Source organism: Eschrichtius robustus, chromosome 18 (genome assembly GCF_028021215.1).
Source record: "Eschrichtius robustus isolate mEscRob2 chromosome 18, mEscRob2.pri, whole genome shotgun sequence".
Taxonomy (NCBI): Eukaryota; Metazoa; Chordata; class Mammalia; order Artiodactyla; family Eschrichtiidae; genus Eschrichtius; species Eschrichtius robustus.
The window spans coordinates 3386380-3404194 of record NC_090841.1 but is presented as its reverse complement, the minus strand read 5'-3'; the positions used below and the strand labels follow the sequence as shown (position 1 = coordinate 3404194).

Sequence of the window (17815 nt, the reverse complement as noted above, 5' to 3'; positions counted from 1 at the left end):
GAAAGCGCCGGTCAGCAGATTTCACTTATTTGTAATCGAGTATTGGCTTTTGCGGTCAGAAATCCCAGAACTTACTGGGTGTTTGTTGTCTTAGCCTCTGTCTTAATTAACTGGTGTTCTGGCATTTTCCACATTTCTACTTCTGCTCTTCACGAAAAGACTTTAACTTCTCTGCCCCATAGCTTGCCCTATTTTTGAAGTTTTTTATATTTATGAAGTTTGATAATATCTCATTCAAAAAGACTAGGATGTGATTTATACATGTAAATCTTTGGGTCAAAAAGCTCAAAGAATCTTCTTCCTTTTTTGAATTTTTAAGATTTTACCGACTAGTGAGATCAATACCATGTAAGGCATGAGTTTTATAAACTGGTCATTTTGTTTTGTTTTTCTTTCTTAATACAGTCCCCATGGAACTGTATTATTTTCCTCACCGCTATCACAAACGAGTTTTAAAACGTATGCTGGTGTTTTGAATTTTAATATTGATTGTAAATTGTGCACCATGCAGATGAGTAATTTATATAGCATCTTTTAAAGTTTACAGAGCTCACTTTTCAGGTGCCTTAGTGCAGATGTTATCCTACTGTTACGTCAAATGTTGTATCAAACTATGGATTTATATGTTTCTACATTACAAACTATTTGATAATAAAATTAGGACATTTTACTTTGTGGTGATTTTATTTCACGTTATAGCCGTACATGTCGTCTTCACGAGAATGAAGAAAATACGCAGTAGTTTGTAGTTTCCCTGCATTTCTCTTTTGCAGTGTACTGCAGTTAACATGAAAACTAAAATCTAGTTTTATGAGATTTCATTAAAAAAAATAAAAAACGGGATTCTGGCTTAAATTCTAAGGTCAGTTAGCAGCTCTAGCCCTGCGCCAGGTAGGCTGCAGCTGGGGATCCCTATTTACTTAAAGGCAGTCCTTGTTCTCTGCACAAAGGCTGGAATGCAGTTAACGCAGCCTTGAAAGGACACCAGGTGTGAGTGTTAACTGGAAGTGCCTCCACGCGATGTTCCGTGGAGCCAGGTAGGAACACTTAGGTAGAAAGCTCCAGATTATCTGAAGCGAGAGTCTGCTCTTTTGAATGATAGAAGTAGGAAGAATTCACTTGGTTTTTACATTTGCAGGAGGGAGGCTTCTCTAAACTAAAGTCAGTAAAAGTACTTTGGAATGTATTTGGAAATGAAGCGGACTTGGTTCCCGGGAATAACAGAATTAATGAGTGTTCAGGAAGAAGCTGCCCCTCCCGCCGGTTTAGGAAAGTTCCAGTAATGGAAATTCTGGGTCAAGGCAAATGGCACAGTTTAAAGCTTAGGTTTTCATTTTCGCCCTCAGACCCTGGAAACAAGCTTCCCATCAAACGCCCTTTTGCTTTTGTCTCCCCTCCCTTAGGCCGATTTTGTGAAAATCGCTCACCCCGAGGCAGCATTCAGGGAGGCCGCGGAGGAAGCTTGCCGGAGCATTGGCGCCATGGTGGAGACGTACGTCTGCCCCTCCTCCCGGACCATGCTGGGCCGCGGGGCCCCCGGGTCTGTGCCCCAGGTCGTCTGTCTGCAGGGCTTGTCCCTGCCCGGCGGGGGATGGGGCGTGGGGTTGGTGTGTGAGCCGCACGGCTGCCCCGGCCTGACTCTGGGCCGCCTCCCTGTCTGCTGTCCCTCAGTTTCCTCACTGGTCACGGGGGTGGTGGAGTGGTCCGCGTCTCAGGGCTGCTGGGAGGAGGATGAGGCGGTAAATGCAAAGGGCTTGTGCTGCTGGGGGCGCGCGGCGGACGCCCGGGGTCCTCGTTCTCCTCGTTGAAGGGGTCTTCAGCGTCTCGGGGGCAGCGCGAGCTGGCAGATGGCCGTGCGGTGGAATCGCTGTCGCCCTGGAGCTGTGGCCGCAGGGCGAGAGGCCAGTGTGGTCACCCCTGCCCGGTGGCCTTGCGGTCCCCTTGGGGCTGGGATTGGGGGCGTCTGGGCACATCGTAAAGGCAGTCTGGGAGCTGCGGCAGGCGCAGGCTGGGGTGAAGTCGGTCACCTTAAAGGCATTCGGAGTAAATGCAAGCATGCTGGTCAGAGTAATGGGGAGGGGGCAGGGTGCCCACCAGGATGGGGGGTCAGCCAGTGCGGGCGCCCGGCCCCCCGGCTGGAAAGACCTCGGGACCTGTGTCTCCCGGCCCAGCGGAGGCCCCTCCGTACCCCGGGGCTCGCGTGGGGTGTACGGCTGCTGCTGGCCGGTGCCCCCGGCAGCGTTTGCCTTTTTGGGACGGTGCGTGCAAAATTCGGCTCCTTGAACGGGTAAGCTGGTCCCTGCAGACTCCAGACCCCAGCGTGCTGGAGGCGCTGGAGCCGAGGGCTGCTGGGGAGGTGAGCGAGAGCCCCGGGCCCCTGCCCGGGGCCTGCGTGCTGCGTCGGCGGACCTGGGCTCCTGGTTCCGCGGGGGAACAGCCGGCGCCACGGTCGGTAGAGAGGTGGTGTCGGAGGCTCGGCCCGCGGTCCCTCCTTGGCCGTGGAGCGCAGCTCAGCCCTTTGCTGGGACCAGGCCCTGCCCCCCGGTGGGGCGTGGGTGCTGCCGAGGGACCTGGCCGTCGTCCCCGGACAGAGCCCAGAGCCTTGCCCTCCGCCCTCCCGGGCGCTGGCTCCTTCTCCCCCGTAGCCTGAGCCGCACTCTAACTGCCCAGGGCAGCTTTGAATAGGATGCCTTCCGGTGCCGAGGAGAATCGACTGACTTTCCAGTGGTGGAAAAGCAAGCATAAAACTGGACGTATTGGTTTAGAATTAATGCCAAACATAGACTAGAATACAGACTTTATCTCCGAGTCCTACAACGTAGGACACGACGTGGGAGATGTGCTCAAACCTCGGACGTGGGTCCGGCCGGCCACCTCGGAACGGCTGCCCTTGGACGTGGGCGGCCGGGGGCCGAGCAGCCAGAGGAGGCGGCCGTGCTCGCTGACCTTCTCCGGTTCCTGGGGCGCAGGCCGAGCCTGCCCCCCTGCTGAGCGTTTCTCGGTGCCCGGGGCTGCCTTGGTCCCTCAGGTTCAGGGTGGCCCGTGAGCACCGTGGCGACAGAGGCCCCTCGGTTCGTATGAACCTGCAGGGGTTTGATTGTGAGCTGCCCGGGGAACCTGACCGCCCGCGAGCCCCCGAGTGGACCTGGCGGGCGGCGCTCAGCCCTTGCCCTTCCCCGAAGCACCGTGCGGCCCTGAGGGCACCGGGCCTCTGGTGCTCTCGGGAGAGGCACTCGGGAGCTGTCGGTGGTGCCGCGGGCGGGCGGGCAGTGCTGGGTGGGCCGGGCCCGAGTGCAGCCGCGGACTGTAGCCGCCGCCTCTGGGAGTGGGGGCCGTGCCCAGCGTCTCGCTGAACCCTGGGGGCCGCCAAGGGTCTCACCCTTTTGGGCCGAGGGCACGGTAGCCGGGGCCCACGTGGCTGCAGGGTGCGGCTCTGAAGCCTGTGCCCTCCAGCTGTCCCCGGTGTGGACCCGCCGCTCCCCCGGGGGAGCCGAGGCAGCCCAGGCCTGGCGCCCAGTCAGGACTGCGGGTCTTTGCGTCTGACCCTCCCCGCCCGTCCCCGCTCCTCTCCTGTTAGAGAAGCCATGGTCCTCGGCACGTTGCTGACACGCTGGTTCTCGATGGAAGTGGGGTCACGTCCTGTCTGCCCTTCTGTCCCCAGCTGTGGACTGTGGCTTTAAGTTTGTGCTTTTACTTTCCGGGACAGTTAGTACTAACACGCTTCCCGTCCCTCACTAGCTGCGGTTATGCCATTCCTGGTCCAAAGGAAGAAACAAAACAATACCCCAAACCTTTGGCCTCTGGCCATGTGGAGGCTGGAACTTGACACCATTCTCTTCACGTAAAGCAAAAAAACAAGGTACTAGAAAATCATTAAATTTTTTTATTTGTAATTTTTCTAGGTTGAACACAAATGTGGAATTATATCAAAGTCTGCAAAAACTATTAGCTGATAAGAAACTTGTGGATTCCCTTGATCCAGAAACCAGGTACTGCTTCCTTTGCTTTCATTGCGGTTGTGACTGTGGAGCTGAGCTTGAAAGCCGTCCCCTCGGCGTCCCTGCGCTCACGGCCCCTCTGTCCGGACGGTTTCTCCCCAGGCGGCGAGTCCCGCACCCTCCTTGGACGCCACTCAGACGGTGTCTCCTCCGAGAGCTCTGTGCCTGTCTCACCCCGGCCTCCTGCCCAGCTCCGCTTCTCTCAGTCCTCCCGCTCCCAGCCTTCTCTCCTCTGCCTGTTTGTCGGCTCAGCTTCCCCACCCACTGGACGGGAAGCTCCTCGAGGGCAGGGCCTGGTCTGATTTGTTCACTGCTGCATCTCAGCACCCCACAGCCGCGGCCTGCAGCAGGGCCCTCTCCAGGGAATGGATTCCTGTGAGCAGTTGGCGGTGCCATTTAGCTGCATTCCTAAAATTCCGTCATTGCTGCAGCAGGAGCTGAAAGCAGAGTGGTTTTATTTACTGGTGGATGTCAAGATCCTTGAAATGGTTGGCTTTGGTTCATACCATATATGATTCTGAATTGAAAAGACCTCATTCTAACTCAGTACACAAATATATTTGATACAGGACTGTGGATATTATATTTCTTTGCTTAGATTTATTTGTTTATAAAACGTGGTAGAGTTTGTCGTTAACCCGCCTATGTGTTATTTGTGTCATGGCACAGAGACGAATGTCTTTTCCTGCCTTCTTGCATTTGTTTATCTCCTTTTTCTTTATGGGGTGCTTACTTGGCCCCGTCTGCTTCCTCCTCTCTTGTCGGTCTCCGTACGTGGCCTGTGACCCCAAGTGAAGCCCTGCCCGCAGGGATCAGTCAGTGGTGGTGTCTCATGTTGATCTGGTGTAGGAATGACCACGCCGTGTGAGAAGCAGGGAGGGGTTGTCTTCACCTGTCTGCCTGTAAGCGGTTACCTGTGCTCCTGTTTCAGTTCATTGATCCTGACGCTCAGGATATGGGTAAAGCTGGCTGTACAATCACAGCAATGGGTCTTTATTATAATTTTAGGTTTGAGCATTATTACCTTCGTTAGCAAAAAAATGAGTAAAAGTTGAATGCCTGCTAGTTGTGCTGGATTTATACTGAGCTGCTGCTGACTTTGAGTAACAACAGGTTGTTCATGATCTGACTTTACTACAGATTTGCTTTCCCATATTTAATGTATAAAAATGGAAGTAGACTGGCAGACCATTTGAGGTACAAAGGACTTGCGCTAATTGGACATGTACCACATTTCTAGGTGTTACTAAGATGCCAATAGGATTTTTATTTTTATTTTAAAAAGTATTTATTTTTTATTTATTTCTGGCTGCATTGGGTCTTTGTTGCTGCGCGTGGGCTTTTCTCTAGTTGCGGCGAGCGGGGGCTACTCTTCGTTGCGGTGCACGGGCTTCTCATTGCGGTGGCTTCTCTTGTTGCGGAGCACGGGCTCTAGGCACGTGGGCTTCAGTAGTTGTGGCACGTGGGCTCAGTAGTTGCAGCGGGCGGGCTCTAGAGTGCAGGCTCAGTAGTTGTGGCGCACGGGCTTAGTTGCTCTGCGGCATGTGGGATCTTCCCGGACCAGGGCTCGAACCCGTGTCCCCTGCATTGGCAGGCAGATTCTTAACCACTGTGCCACCAGAGAAGCCCAGGATTTTTAAAATAACAGAATGATAAACACATTGGGAAAAATAATCTGGGTAGAAGATCAATATTCTGGAAAGGAAAGGTTACGTGTGAGTGGAAGGAAACAAGAATTGGAAGTGATAATTATCAAACTGTCATGGCACTTGTATATCATCAGGAGTGTTGACTGGAACCCAGGAAGCACCTTGCATATGGTGAAGGAGAAGTCAATGGCTAAAACAAAGTATTAGAGATTTAATACATTACTTTGTCATGAGAAGATGACATATAGAAGAAATGCCATCATCATCATATTCTTAGGTGCATTCCTCGGAATACTAGTTTTGTGAGATATTAGAAAGTATTCCCAGAAGGGTCCCATTGATCAGTAAGTTTGGAAATCAGACATATTAATGCATTTTCCTCTCTTGGAGAATTTCAGTATATTAGAGTCTCTGGGAAGCCCAGCCATAAAGAAACCTGTTTCACTTGGGGTTTTCCAGAACCATCAAGAGCTTTCTTGTTTGCAAAGAATATAACAAACACACTCCAGAAAATATAATGGAGGGAAAGTCCCAGTCACAAGAGCAGCAAAAGCTGTGATACAGCTTGGAGTACACTCAGGAGGGCAAAGTGCAGAACCTCCACACACACACCCCCCACCCCGCAAGGCATGAAAGATGATATTTAAATGGAGAAACATGGTGTATTCTTAGATTAGAAGAAGAAAACTCAGTGGTCTCTACTGGTCTGTAAGTTTGATGTTATCCATCCTACATCTAAAGATTTTTCTTGTTGTTATTTAAAATGATTTCGAAGTCATAAATAGTAAATATACCAGAATAGGCAGGAAAGATCTGGTAAAGAAAAAATGCTACAGAGGGATTTGTACCAGATAGTAAGACATATTATAAAAATACTGTATTTAAAAGAGCATTAAGAGCATTATACTTCGGCCAGAAGGTCAATGAGAGAATAGAGAAATTTCAGACACAGACACAAATGTCTGTGTGACTGTATTTAACACAGGATAGAAGTATCGTTTCTCATCAGTAGGGAAAGGCTTGGTTTTCAGTAGATGATGTTAGGCCAATGGAAAAGTAAATTAATTTAAGATTTAAATATCTTTTAAAAAGAAATCCTAAAAGTATTGATAACTTGGAATGTGGAAGGTCTTTCTTCAGAGGATACCAAAATCAGAGCACAAAAAGGGAGATTGATTTGATCATATACAAATTGCAAGCTTTGGTCTGGCAGAGCCCTTCCACATTCAGAGTCAGAATAAACAGTGGGACAGATGTTACTTACATGATAAAGGTTAATATAGTTATTATGTTTAGAGGTGTTACAAATTACCAAAAAAGAAAAAAAGCGAACCCTCTTATAGAAAAATGGGTAAAGGATTCTTTTCCTGAAACTCTTATTTCACAAAGTAAGGAATGGCAACATATGGCTGTTGAACGTGTAACAGTGTGTAGTGTGACACTGGTACTAAGTGGGATGTCATGGCTGGAGATGGGTCTCCAGAGTTAGAGGCCTTGGCTGGATATTGGTTCCCCAGCTCTCCAGGCCTTAGTTTTCTCCTCTGCACCACCAGGGAAGCCCTAAAAGCCATGTTTTTGAAGAATATTTAAAGATACAGAGAACTGTTCAATGTTTGTGATATAATTTTACAAGAAAAAGCAAGACACAAAAGTCTGTGTAGTTGTATCCCAGCGGGAGTCCTGGTGTAACACGTTGAAAGTGGATTGGATAGAAGCTGGGGGATGTGGTATCAGCCACAGTTGGTTGCCATGGAGATAGATAGTATCTTCACAAGACCAAAGATGCACCTCAGACTGTGCTTCTGAGGATAAGGGTCTTGTTCGGTGTCCCCCCAGACCACCTAGCCTGGCCCCCGGGGACAGTGGCTGTTTCAGAGCCCAGGAATCAAGTTACTGCTCCTTAAGTCCACGCAGAAAGTCAGCAAACTTTTTCAAGTACCTACTATGTGCTGGGCACCAAGCTGCTTTCTGGAACCTACCTTATTTAATGAAGCAGGTTCTTCATAGCCTTAAGAGAAAGAAGAAAGAAAAAGTCGTATGTTGGAAGGAAATACAAGAATTTTAATAGTGGTTATCTTTGGTAGGATTAGTGATTTTAGTTTTTTCATGCATTTCTACAGTAAAGCTGTTACATGATAAACCTATGTTATGTAACACGATAAAATTATATTACCCAGTAAATTCCCACCCCTAGTTGATCCCCCCGCCGTCTTTCTTTTCTCTTATTAGAACAAACAGAAACCACCTTTGCTGGAAGAGAGGAGGGGTGTGTTCTAGGTTGACTGTTGAGGATGGGAGATGGATGGGAGACAGATGATGAGGACAGTCCGGGGCTTGAGTGGAGCCCTTTACATTATTTAAGAAAGAAGGTCTGTTGAAGTTTCAGAAATTGAGAAGAACTTTAATTCTGTTCATTCAGTATATTGGCACAATAATCAGGAAGATGAATATATCCATTATAAAAAGTCAAGAAAAGCAGGAGAATAGATCAAATATTTGGATAACTTAATTCCAGAAAAAAAGTAGTTTTAAAAAAATACTACTGGGACTTCCCTGGTGGTGCAGTGGTTAAGAATGCAGGGGACGCGGGTTCGAGCCCTGGTCCGGGAAGATCCCACATGCCACGGAGCAGCTAAGCCCGTGCGCCACAACTACTGAGTCTGTGCTCTAGAGCCCACATGCCACAACTACTGAGCCCGTGTGCCACAACTACTGAAGCCCAAGCGCCTAGAGCCCGTGCTCTGCAACAAGAGAAGCCACTGCAGTGAGAAGCCTGTGCACCGCGACGAAGAGTAGCCCCCGCTCACCGCAACTAGAGAAAGCCCACATGCAGCAACGAAGACCCAGTGCAGCCAAAAAAAAACCCAAAACAAACAAACAAACAAAAAAACTAATGAAAGCAAGGAGTGTTACACCTGAGCTCGGTTCCCAGCATGCAGCAGGGTTAAGAAGGAAGAAAACAGTTCTCCTTAGCCCAGAGATTCCACTTCTGGTACAGCATCAGAGAATTTACTGTTCTAAGTGGCTGCCACCAGTTGGAAGCAAAACTGAAAATCTCACGCAGAAAGCCTTTGAAAAACTGTCCAAGTATAAACTGTTTTATGTTTTTAATTATTGGGATTTGGATGGAGTTGAAATAATCAGTCATCATGGTGGCATTCACAGGTTTGCCCTCTGTGAATAAAAGAATAAGCTCCTACATGAACTGCTAATCGTAATTGTTTTTCATGTTCTGCAATACCTATACTGGCTTATTTCAACGTTGGTTGAAGCTGGGTTTTGTTCCCTCTTTGTCTGCTATGCTTCAGCTTCCCATAAAGCATTTATAACCCAGCAGTGACGTCTCCTGCCACATGACTTGGCATCATATGGCCTCAACACAAGCATTAAAAAATTTCTGTGTTTGCCCAACATTTAAGCTTGTGGAGTGGAAATCATGAACGCTATTGGAGCCCGTAGCAGAGGCCCCAGATTTGGTCGGAGGTGGGGGACAGTGTTTAGAGACCTCACCGTGGCGGATAGGGTGTCTCACGACGCAAGGACTTCTGACATGAGGAGGGCCTTCCTGCAGGGTGGCGGACTTGGGGCACGGTGGCCCGTTCAGCTTGATGGCAGTACGTTCTGGACTAGGATGACGGTGGTAGAGAAGTTTAGAGGGCTTAATTTGGCTGATTGCCCTCCCACCCCCCAATAAACAGCTACTATTTGCTGAGCTGTTTTCATATGCCAGTAAATTTGTGATATGCAATTATACATGACTTACATTTTAGTAATACTGACAGAAGCGCTGTGAGGTACACCTCTGCTTCCTGGTCCCCCGATGTTTATCAGTCACATTTACTTACGAGTGATGGTAGATCATTGTCTCCTGGGCATCAGGGACCATGTTTCCACCCTAATAGATCTGAAGAGCTGTGTGTCCCAGCCCATGCCTTTGTGGCCCAGCATGGTAATGTCTTGTTTCCAGGTCACACAGGTTTTTCTTTCATTTAGTATGTTACGAGTTCAGTATTTTTTTTTTTTTTTTAAAGAATAGGTGGATGCTTTCCTGTTTTAAAAATTTGTTTATTTTATTTATTTTTGACCACGTTGGGTCTTCGTTGCTGCGCGCAGGCTTTCTCTAGTTGTGGCGAGCGGGGGCTGCTCTTCTTTGTGGTGCGCGGGCTTCTCATTGTGGTAGCTTCTCTTGTTGCGGAGCACAGGCTCTAGGCGCGCGGGATTCAGTAGTTGTGGCATGCGGGCTCAGTAGTTGTGGCTTGCGGACTCTAGAGCGCAGGCTCAGTAGTTGTGGCACCTGGGCTTAGTGCTCCACGGCATGTAGGATCTTCCTGGACCAGGGTTTGAACCTGTGTCTCCTGCGTTGGCAGGTGGATTCATAACCACTGCGCCACCAGGGAAGCCCACGAGTTCAGTATTTTGATTCCCCTGGTCCCTAATGGGAAAGTAAATCATCTTAAGTTAGCTTATAACTAAAAAGGGAAAGATGGGGACTTCACTGGTGGTGCAGTGGTTAAGAATCCGCCTGCCTGTGCAGGGAACACAAGTTCGATCCCTGGTCCAGGAAGATCCCACATGCAATGGAGCAACTAAGCCCGTGCACCACAGCTACTGAGTCTGCGAGCCACAAGTACTGAGCCCGCACACCTGATGGTCTTTGAACTCCCTAAGCACTTTATTTGTACCCCTGTTAGGAAACTTATTATTTCTTTTGCCTTGTGTTCGTTCATTGAAACAGTACTTATCCCCGTCTGGGCCACGCCTCATGGGTGAGCAGAGTATCATTCTGTTCAGTACACGTGCTGAGTAGGAAATGTGTTACAGTTATGCATGCACACCTTCATGCAGAGTTCAGGCAGCATGTGTGTGTCCCACAAAGACTTAATTTGGTGCGTTGTGTATGGTTTGCAGCAGATATTCTTGAAGGAAAGACAGTTGAAAAGATGTCCATTTTTTCCTTTCTAGAAAAAAGCAGAAAATTTGGCCTTGTTGGAGTAATTGTCATTCATTGTCAGTTTAAGGCTTGTTGTATAGTTAGCACGGTGTATCTGATACCAAATCATCCAGAGGAGAGCTTAAAACCCAGTCAGTCAGCCAGCTGTTTTGCCTGACTTCTAAGATGTTAAGCTTCTGGTTTCAAGCAAACAAACTGGTGTGTGTGTGTGTGTGTGTGTGTGTGTGTGTGTGTGTGTGTGTAAACATCTGGCTTTTGGGCAGTAAGGTTGAAAAAGATGGATTTATTTTGCAAAAAACTGATTTTTGTTCATAATTATTATTACCTGTTCTAACCTGGCACCTATTTTATTTACAGGCGAGTGGCCGAACTGTTTATGTTTGATTTTGAAATCAGTGGAATCCATCTAGACAGAGAAAAGGTAACTTTGTTTTTTGGCTCCTCTTGTTTTACTGATATCTAGTTGGTATATTGTTGATGCGGTTCTTGTATGTTGCTTGAATTTCCATATTATAAAGACACCTAGGTCGTTTATGTTATGAAATTCTTCTGTAAGTTGTATTGGAACATAACGCTCTCTGGAGGTTGGCCTGTCACCCAAGATAATTCAGAGTTAAGAAATGACTTGAGACAGTTGGGGCGTTTTAGGTGTCATGGAAGTGGGATGAGATGGGCCGTATCAGGAAGGCCAGCTAGTGAGTAGGAAAGCTGGCACTGTTGAAGATTAGGGTCTGGTTGCAGAAGTACAGGAAGTATTGTTGAGACCCAGTGCAGGTGTGTTTGTTGATGTAATACCTATCTTGGACAGACCCCCATAGTTACATCCTGAAAGCAGTAAGCATGGGTTATACAGTGTTGAAACTGGGATGAGAGGGGCCTTCTTTGTCCAGACCCCTCATTTTACAGGTGTGGGAACAAGGCAAAGTGATCTGTTCAAGTTCCCATCCTTTGTCCTCAGGATCTCTCACCCTGGCCACTGCTCTTCTAGAACATGACATCCCAATGAATGCTTATTCACTTCAGTATTAAGCTCAGGGCTGGAAGAATGGGATGGCTCAACCAGCACCCAAAGAGCTGCCTGCTCCAGTGTCTCACCCTGCCTGCCTGTAGCCTAGACTGTTACGGTGCTGCTTTCTTTTTTAGATAAATATGTTTCTCCTGATAAATATACGATAAAGCCACTTACCTATTAACAGAGTTTGGTTTATCAAAGTGTCTTGGAAAGTAGAAGGCAGGGTATTGAGAATACGTGTCACATACATAGATGCTATCATTTTGGTTGGTGCTGAGCGTGAGTAATTCTGAGGCCGCTCACATGTTTGTGTGCTTATGTGGCCTTAAGGGCTCAGCACGTGACTCCTGGCCTAACCCAGCAGTCCCCAAGGCTGATAGGCTCTACTGCAAACTCAGATTGCCTGAAATGGACACATTTGCCCCTTTCCAGACCAGTTTGTTATTAATACTTCTCTGTACCAATAATGCCACCATTCTCTGAGTCACCCAAATACAATTTTGGAGTCAGTTTGCATTTTTTCCATTCTCAGTGCTCTCACATCTCAGTGACCAAGTCCTTGGATTGTTTCTGTAGGGCTTCACTTGCATCTGTCTGCATCCCCAAAACAACTCACCTTGATCCTTATCACCAAATACCTGGGCCATCCTAAAAGCCATTGTCTTCCTACACCCATTATAAGTAACAGTGATTAAGCATTTGCTCTTTAAATCACATATTTCTCATCAGATCTTCATAACAGCTTTGAGGCTGGTACTACTACTATTCCTGTTGCATGGGTGAAGACGCTGAGGCACCTAGAGGTCATGTGATTTCCCCAAGGTCACAGAGCTTGTAGGTGGAGGAGGCTATTACATAAGCCAAGCCGACTCCAGGGCCTGCCCAGCTGCCCTGCCTGCAGGCCTTCTGGTGGTCAGTCTAACCTGTCTGTGACCATTGGAGTACTTTCCTTAAAGTGCTGATTCAATTGTTACACTCCACCAAGAACCTTCCAGTGCCTTCCCATTGCCTATTGAAAGAGTATAAATGGCAATTAATATGTAGAATCCCCAGCTCTCCCTGCCCCTACCCCCGTGTTACTCAATGGCACTGCCCTCCCTGCTCTGGTCCTCTGTCCCCTCTGGGCTTGCCTGTCTGAAATCCCCATTAAGCCTTCATCTTCAGGCCATGGTGTCTGCAAAGCTGTTCTCAACCCCCCAGGTGGAATTTTGTATTCATCCAAACTCACATTTTACTTATTTCACACATATGGCATTTATCTTTAGGTTGTTATTACCGCGTTGCTTATCTAAATCACAGGTCTCTCAAGGACAGGGAGTGTGGGTTCTCGTTTTTCATGCGCAGGAGTTTTAGACTCAATAAAATAATGAATGTGTGAGAATCATAGCGATGCTCACTAACATTAATCAGATTCGATATTTTCATGAGGAAGTTTGCTATTAGAGAATCTGGGAGAATAGTTTTATTATTTTGTAGAATCTTCATGAAAGATGTTTTTGAAACTTTATTAAAAAGTAACATGTCAGGTCAAGGTCAGCTTCACCAGCACTGACTTTGCTGCTTTTATCTAATGTGTGTTCTTAATAGGACAGCTGCCACTCCTAGCAGGTAACTCCCTGCGAGCCCACCCACATTGAAGATGCAGTAACGTAAACCTGCTGAACTCCGGTGTTGTCACTTCAGTGTCTGTTGTCAGAGGTGCTCCACTAGGACAGGGGGCAAGGGAGACATAGCACACTTTAAGAGAGCTTGAAATGAAGCCACTAACATAACCTACAAACCGTAAAGGCCTACGTTCTTTCTGTGTTCTTTCCAGGTTATTCCTTACTTACATTTTAGGGTCTCGTGAATATAATTAAAAATTAAAGGAAGTGTGTTCTTCAGCAATCATTTAATAAATACAACAATTTCATAGCATTCTTAGAGCTCTGAGTACCGCATGTTTAATTATGTCCAAATGATGAAATGATATACTTAGCAGGCTGTTGGTGAAGTCGGGAGATAAACAGTTTTTATTTTTCCAGGGATTGTAACAGGTGATAAACTCCTTGAAATAACTAATTTTATCACTTTTTTTTTTTTTTTAAGTAGTAAAAGCTTTGAGGAAAGTTTTTGGAACTATAGTATAATTTCCAGATGTCTTTCTTTTTTGTTATTCCACTGGTCACCATTAGGGGGTGACAAATGGCCATATCAGAAACAAAATAGGCAAAGAGAAGGCTGGATGATAAAGATGTAGGAGTATCTGAAAACTTATTTTTCCTATGAAGTTTGAATTTTCTGTATTGAAATTTTTTGTTATTAAAATACACTAAGTTTTTTCCAGCAGCTTATCAAGGGTACATCTGCATCATACATAGTTATCTTTTAAAAAATACTAGTGCTGCCGAATCATTTTTTAGGGTCATAGCGTAGTTTAGAACCTGTTAATAGCTATCGACCTCCTTGCCGGGAAGTTTGCCTGTGATTTCACCTGAAGCCTGTCCTGAGCCCAGGTCCGGATGCCTGTGTAGTTTTCCTGTAACAAGTGCCTGAAAATACACCCCTTGTCCCCAGGAGTACCTGACCAGTTATGTGGACCTCAGTTTTAAGTTTCATCCCAAACATTTGTGGTGCCCCTTTGATGGCACAGGTTTTCTCCGGAGATGGTGTCCTAGGGGTGTGACTGACGAGGAAACCCACCCCATTCTGTCACTGTCACTGACGGCCTGAGGCCTGACGGTGCCAGCCGTGGGGCTGGGGGATGCGGTCCTGCCCCAGCAGCCCCGACTCCAGCCCTCCTCACCTCTCTGCTGCTGTCCTGCTGTAACCCCGCAAGTGGGTGCCCAGCAGAGCTTCGGAAGTGCCCCTTCGCTGCACTTCAGCGAAGAACTGCGTTAATTATACCTTCCTTCCCCTGCCCTTGTACCTGATCTTTTAAGACTGAGAATATTTTCTAATCTGCCCTTCAAATACTTCATGTTTTTAGTCTCAGAATACTTCTAAGTATCATATGAAATAGATTCAACTACTCCCTGGCTCACTTAACTAAGAGGTTTTCAGGGCCAGGGGAGGACCTGTACTTCCCAATATTGTTAATGTCACAGATGCGTTGTATAACCCAGACTTCGAATAGAACTCTAGAAGTTACATACGTCTTAAAGCCTAGAAGCACTAAAAAACCATAAGGATAACTTTTTGGTCAGGATATTAAATATCTGTCAAAAGTAGAGTTAACATTTGTAGTACATTACTGTGTATTAAACATTTATGATACAAATTATATTCAGTATTCATTTTATCACATAATATATTTAGTATCTTATTAAATTATAATTCAGCTATATATGTTGATTTGCTGTCTTCATAGATTACCTATGAAGTTAGTTGTGAAATATTACTTAAATAACTTTTATTACTGCCCCCACGTGCAGCGTAAAAGAGCGGTGGACCTGAACGTTAAAATCCTGGATCTGAGCAGCGCGTTTCTCATGGGAACCCACTTTCCCAGCAGGATTGAGAAGCATCTCCTGCCGGAACACATTCGGCATCACTTCGAGCTGGCCGGGGACCACGTGCTGGTGGATGGTCTGCGTGCAGAAGTGCCGGATGACTTGGTACGTGCGCTCCATCCTCCGTGCAGTTTGGTCCCCGTACCGGGGCCACGTCTGTTGTGACCCCCAAATTTAGTGATAAGATAGTCACACCTTTAAAAATACGTTAGTGTCACTGAGCGCTAAAAATTGAACTGGGGGTGATTAATTCTGTAAATGCTTTGAATAATGAAAATGGTTTGATTACTCCTGTATCGTAAAGGGCTCCTCATTTTCAAAGTATGATGAACAGCAGCAGTGATGGCCATTCTCGGGACTCAGACTTTAATGCAGGTAGTTTGCACGTCACCTGGTTAAAGGTGCTTCATGGCACGTGTGTTGGCTAAAATTTGTGCCACCCTGCCCCATAGTAGAGAACCCAGTCGAGTATGATGTGTCTCCCATACCACTGATGAATCCAGAAGCTTTATTCACCTTGTGGAGACCATTATTCTAAAGCGTTGCTCGCCTGCAGAACAAAGTGGGGGAGGTACCCTATATTATTATGGTGTAGGACTTTGTACCGTGTACGGATGTCTTTTACCTTTCACTTTCTAAACATAGGTGCGAGAAGCCGCTTATAAAATTTTTCTTTATCCCAATGCTGGTCAATTGAAATGTTTAGAAGAATTGCTCAGCAACAGAGATCTTCTGGCAAAGTTAGTGGGGTATTCTACATATTCCCACAGAGCTCTCCAAGGAACAATGGCTAAAAATCCAGGTAGGCCTGTTTATCCAACTTTAAGGACAAAGCAGGGTTTTTATGAAGCTGAACTTATGATTTTAAATGGCTGTAAATTACTGTTCTATTTTTCATATAGTCAGAGACCAGTTACTGAGATTTCTGCTTCTTTATTAGGAAGAAGTTTTATTAATTTATTTTATTTTTGGCTGTGTTGGGTCTTCGTTTCTGTGCGAGGGCTCTCTCTAGTTGCGGCGAGCGGGGGCCACTCTTCATCGCGGTGCGCGGGCCTCTCACTGTCGTGGCCTCTCTTGTTGAGGAGCACAGGCTCCAGACGCGCAGGCTCAGTAGTTGTGGCTCACGGGCCCAATTGCTCCGCGGTATGTGGGATCCTCCCAGACCAGGGCTCGAACCCGTGTCCCCTGCATTGGCAGGCAGATTCTCAACCACTGCGCCACCAGGGAAGCTCGGAAGAAGTTTTAAATAGAGCTAATAGTTTGGAATGTATTCTGCCCAACCTATGTATTTTATGTGCGCATTGAGAGCACATCATACTTAAAATTTCGCTGATGATGATTTGAATTGTTTTCATTTTAACTCAGCTGGTTTCTGTGCTGAGCCTGACCAGATTGGTTAGGATTAGTGTCAGAGAGAGTATTTCTGCTGAAGTCAAGGTTCAGGGTAGGCCGGGTCATGTAAAAACCCCTCCTTTCAGAGAGAAGGGGGCTGCTTTGCAAAGTTGGAGCTGGGGCGGGCCTGGGGGGAGCATCTCTCCTGGGTTTGCTCCGTTCAGTTCTCTACGATTTATGATGTATAAGGGAAAATGTTTTGCAATGAAAACGATACAAATGTATATAGCATATCTTTCAAAGGTGTGTAGTAAATTACAGTTACATTTTAGGCACTGCGTCCAGGGTAGGGTGGCCTCGGTGGTGGGGCTGTTCAGACCCAGGTGTATCTTAGGGGTTGGGTTTGCATGCCTCGGTGACGGGCCGAGTGGGAGGGGCAGACGGCCGTGGACACCCGGGGTCTCTGGCCGCGATCGGACGGACGTGCCGATCGCGGGGTCGGGGGATACTGGGAGGGGCTCTGCGGGAAGGGTCACCCTTGGCTCTGTGCTGTCTCTGTCCCTCCCGTGTTCCCTGCGGTGTCCGTAGCTCCTCGGAGGTCTTCTTGAACCCACCCCGCCTTGTTTCTTTCTCTCTTGTGCACGCCGTCCTCTTGGCCTGGCCTCACTCCCACTGGTCAGCCGTGGGCACGTCTCCCTCACTCGAGGCCTGCTTGCTGCCTGCGTGTCTGTCTGTCAAAATCCTATCCAGGGTGTCAGGGCTGGGCTCCCGCCGCCCCCTCCATGAAGCCTGTTAAAACGTTTCCACGTCCCTTGTACTCCTTCGTCCCTGAACTCTTAGAACACTTAAAATTTGTGTTATATATTTTAGCTCCCAAACAGGTATTCTGTCCCCTCGGGTGCTTTTCTGTGGTCACTGTTGTCACCACGTTGTTATAACGACGTCTTATTATTTTATACTATATGTAATAGTTATATAATGCCTACTCTGGGCCATTATTTCCTTTCATTCCTCTATAGCTGTGCGAGATAGATGGTTGTATCCACTTCACAGATGAGGAACCGCAGGTCAGGTTGATTGCTAAGAAGTGGCAGAGCTCAAGCCCAAACCCGGGCTCTCGATTCATGCTCCTCCGTAGGCCACCTGAGACCACATGCCCCTTTCTCTGTGTCACCTGCATCGGCTCTTTCAGTTCATTGGTTCGACAGATATGCACTAAGTGCCCACTGTGTGCCAGATGTTATTCTAGGCGCTGGAGATAAATCCGAGTAGGACAGATGGGAATCCCTGCTTGTGTGCAGGTGACAGGAGAGCAGAAAAGCAGGGGAAGAGTCCGGTCTGTTCCTGGCTCCTACAGGTTGTGGAGAAAGTGGTACAGGGGA

The 17815-nt window shown here is 47.2% G+C and overlaps 1 protein-coding gene across 3 annotated transcripts in view; it reads left to right on the top strand.

The window, feature by feature from the left end:
• MIPEP (mitochondrial intermediate peptidase) overlaps positions 1-17815 on the top strand; it is a 140348-nt gene that overhangs the window by 4823 nt on the left and 117710 nt on the right. For 2 of the 3 annotated variants that reach the window (XM_068526901.1, XM_068526899.1), the window contains exons 3-7: positions 1404-1540; positions 3903-3989; positions 10956-11019; positions 15024-15206; positions 15747-15903. In XM_068526901.1, the coding sequence (XP_068383002.1) occupies positions 1404-1540; positions 3903-3989; positions 10956-11019; positions 15024-15206; positions 15747-15903 (628 nt within the window). The remainder of the gene's footprint in view (positions 1-1403; positions 1541-3902; positions 3990-10955; positions 11020-15023; positions 15207-15746; positions 15904-17815) is intronic. The other variant, XM_068526900.1, reaches the window with a different exon arrangement.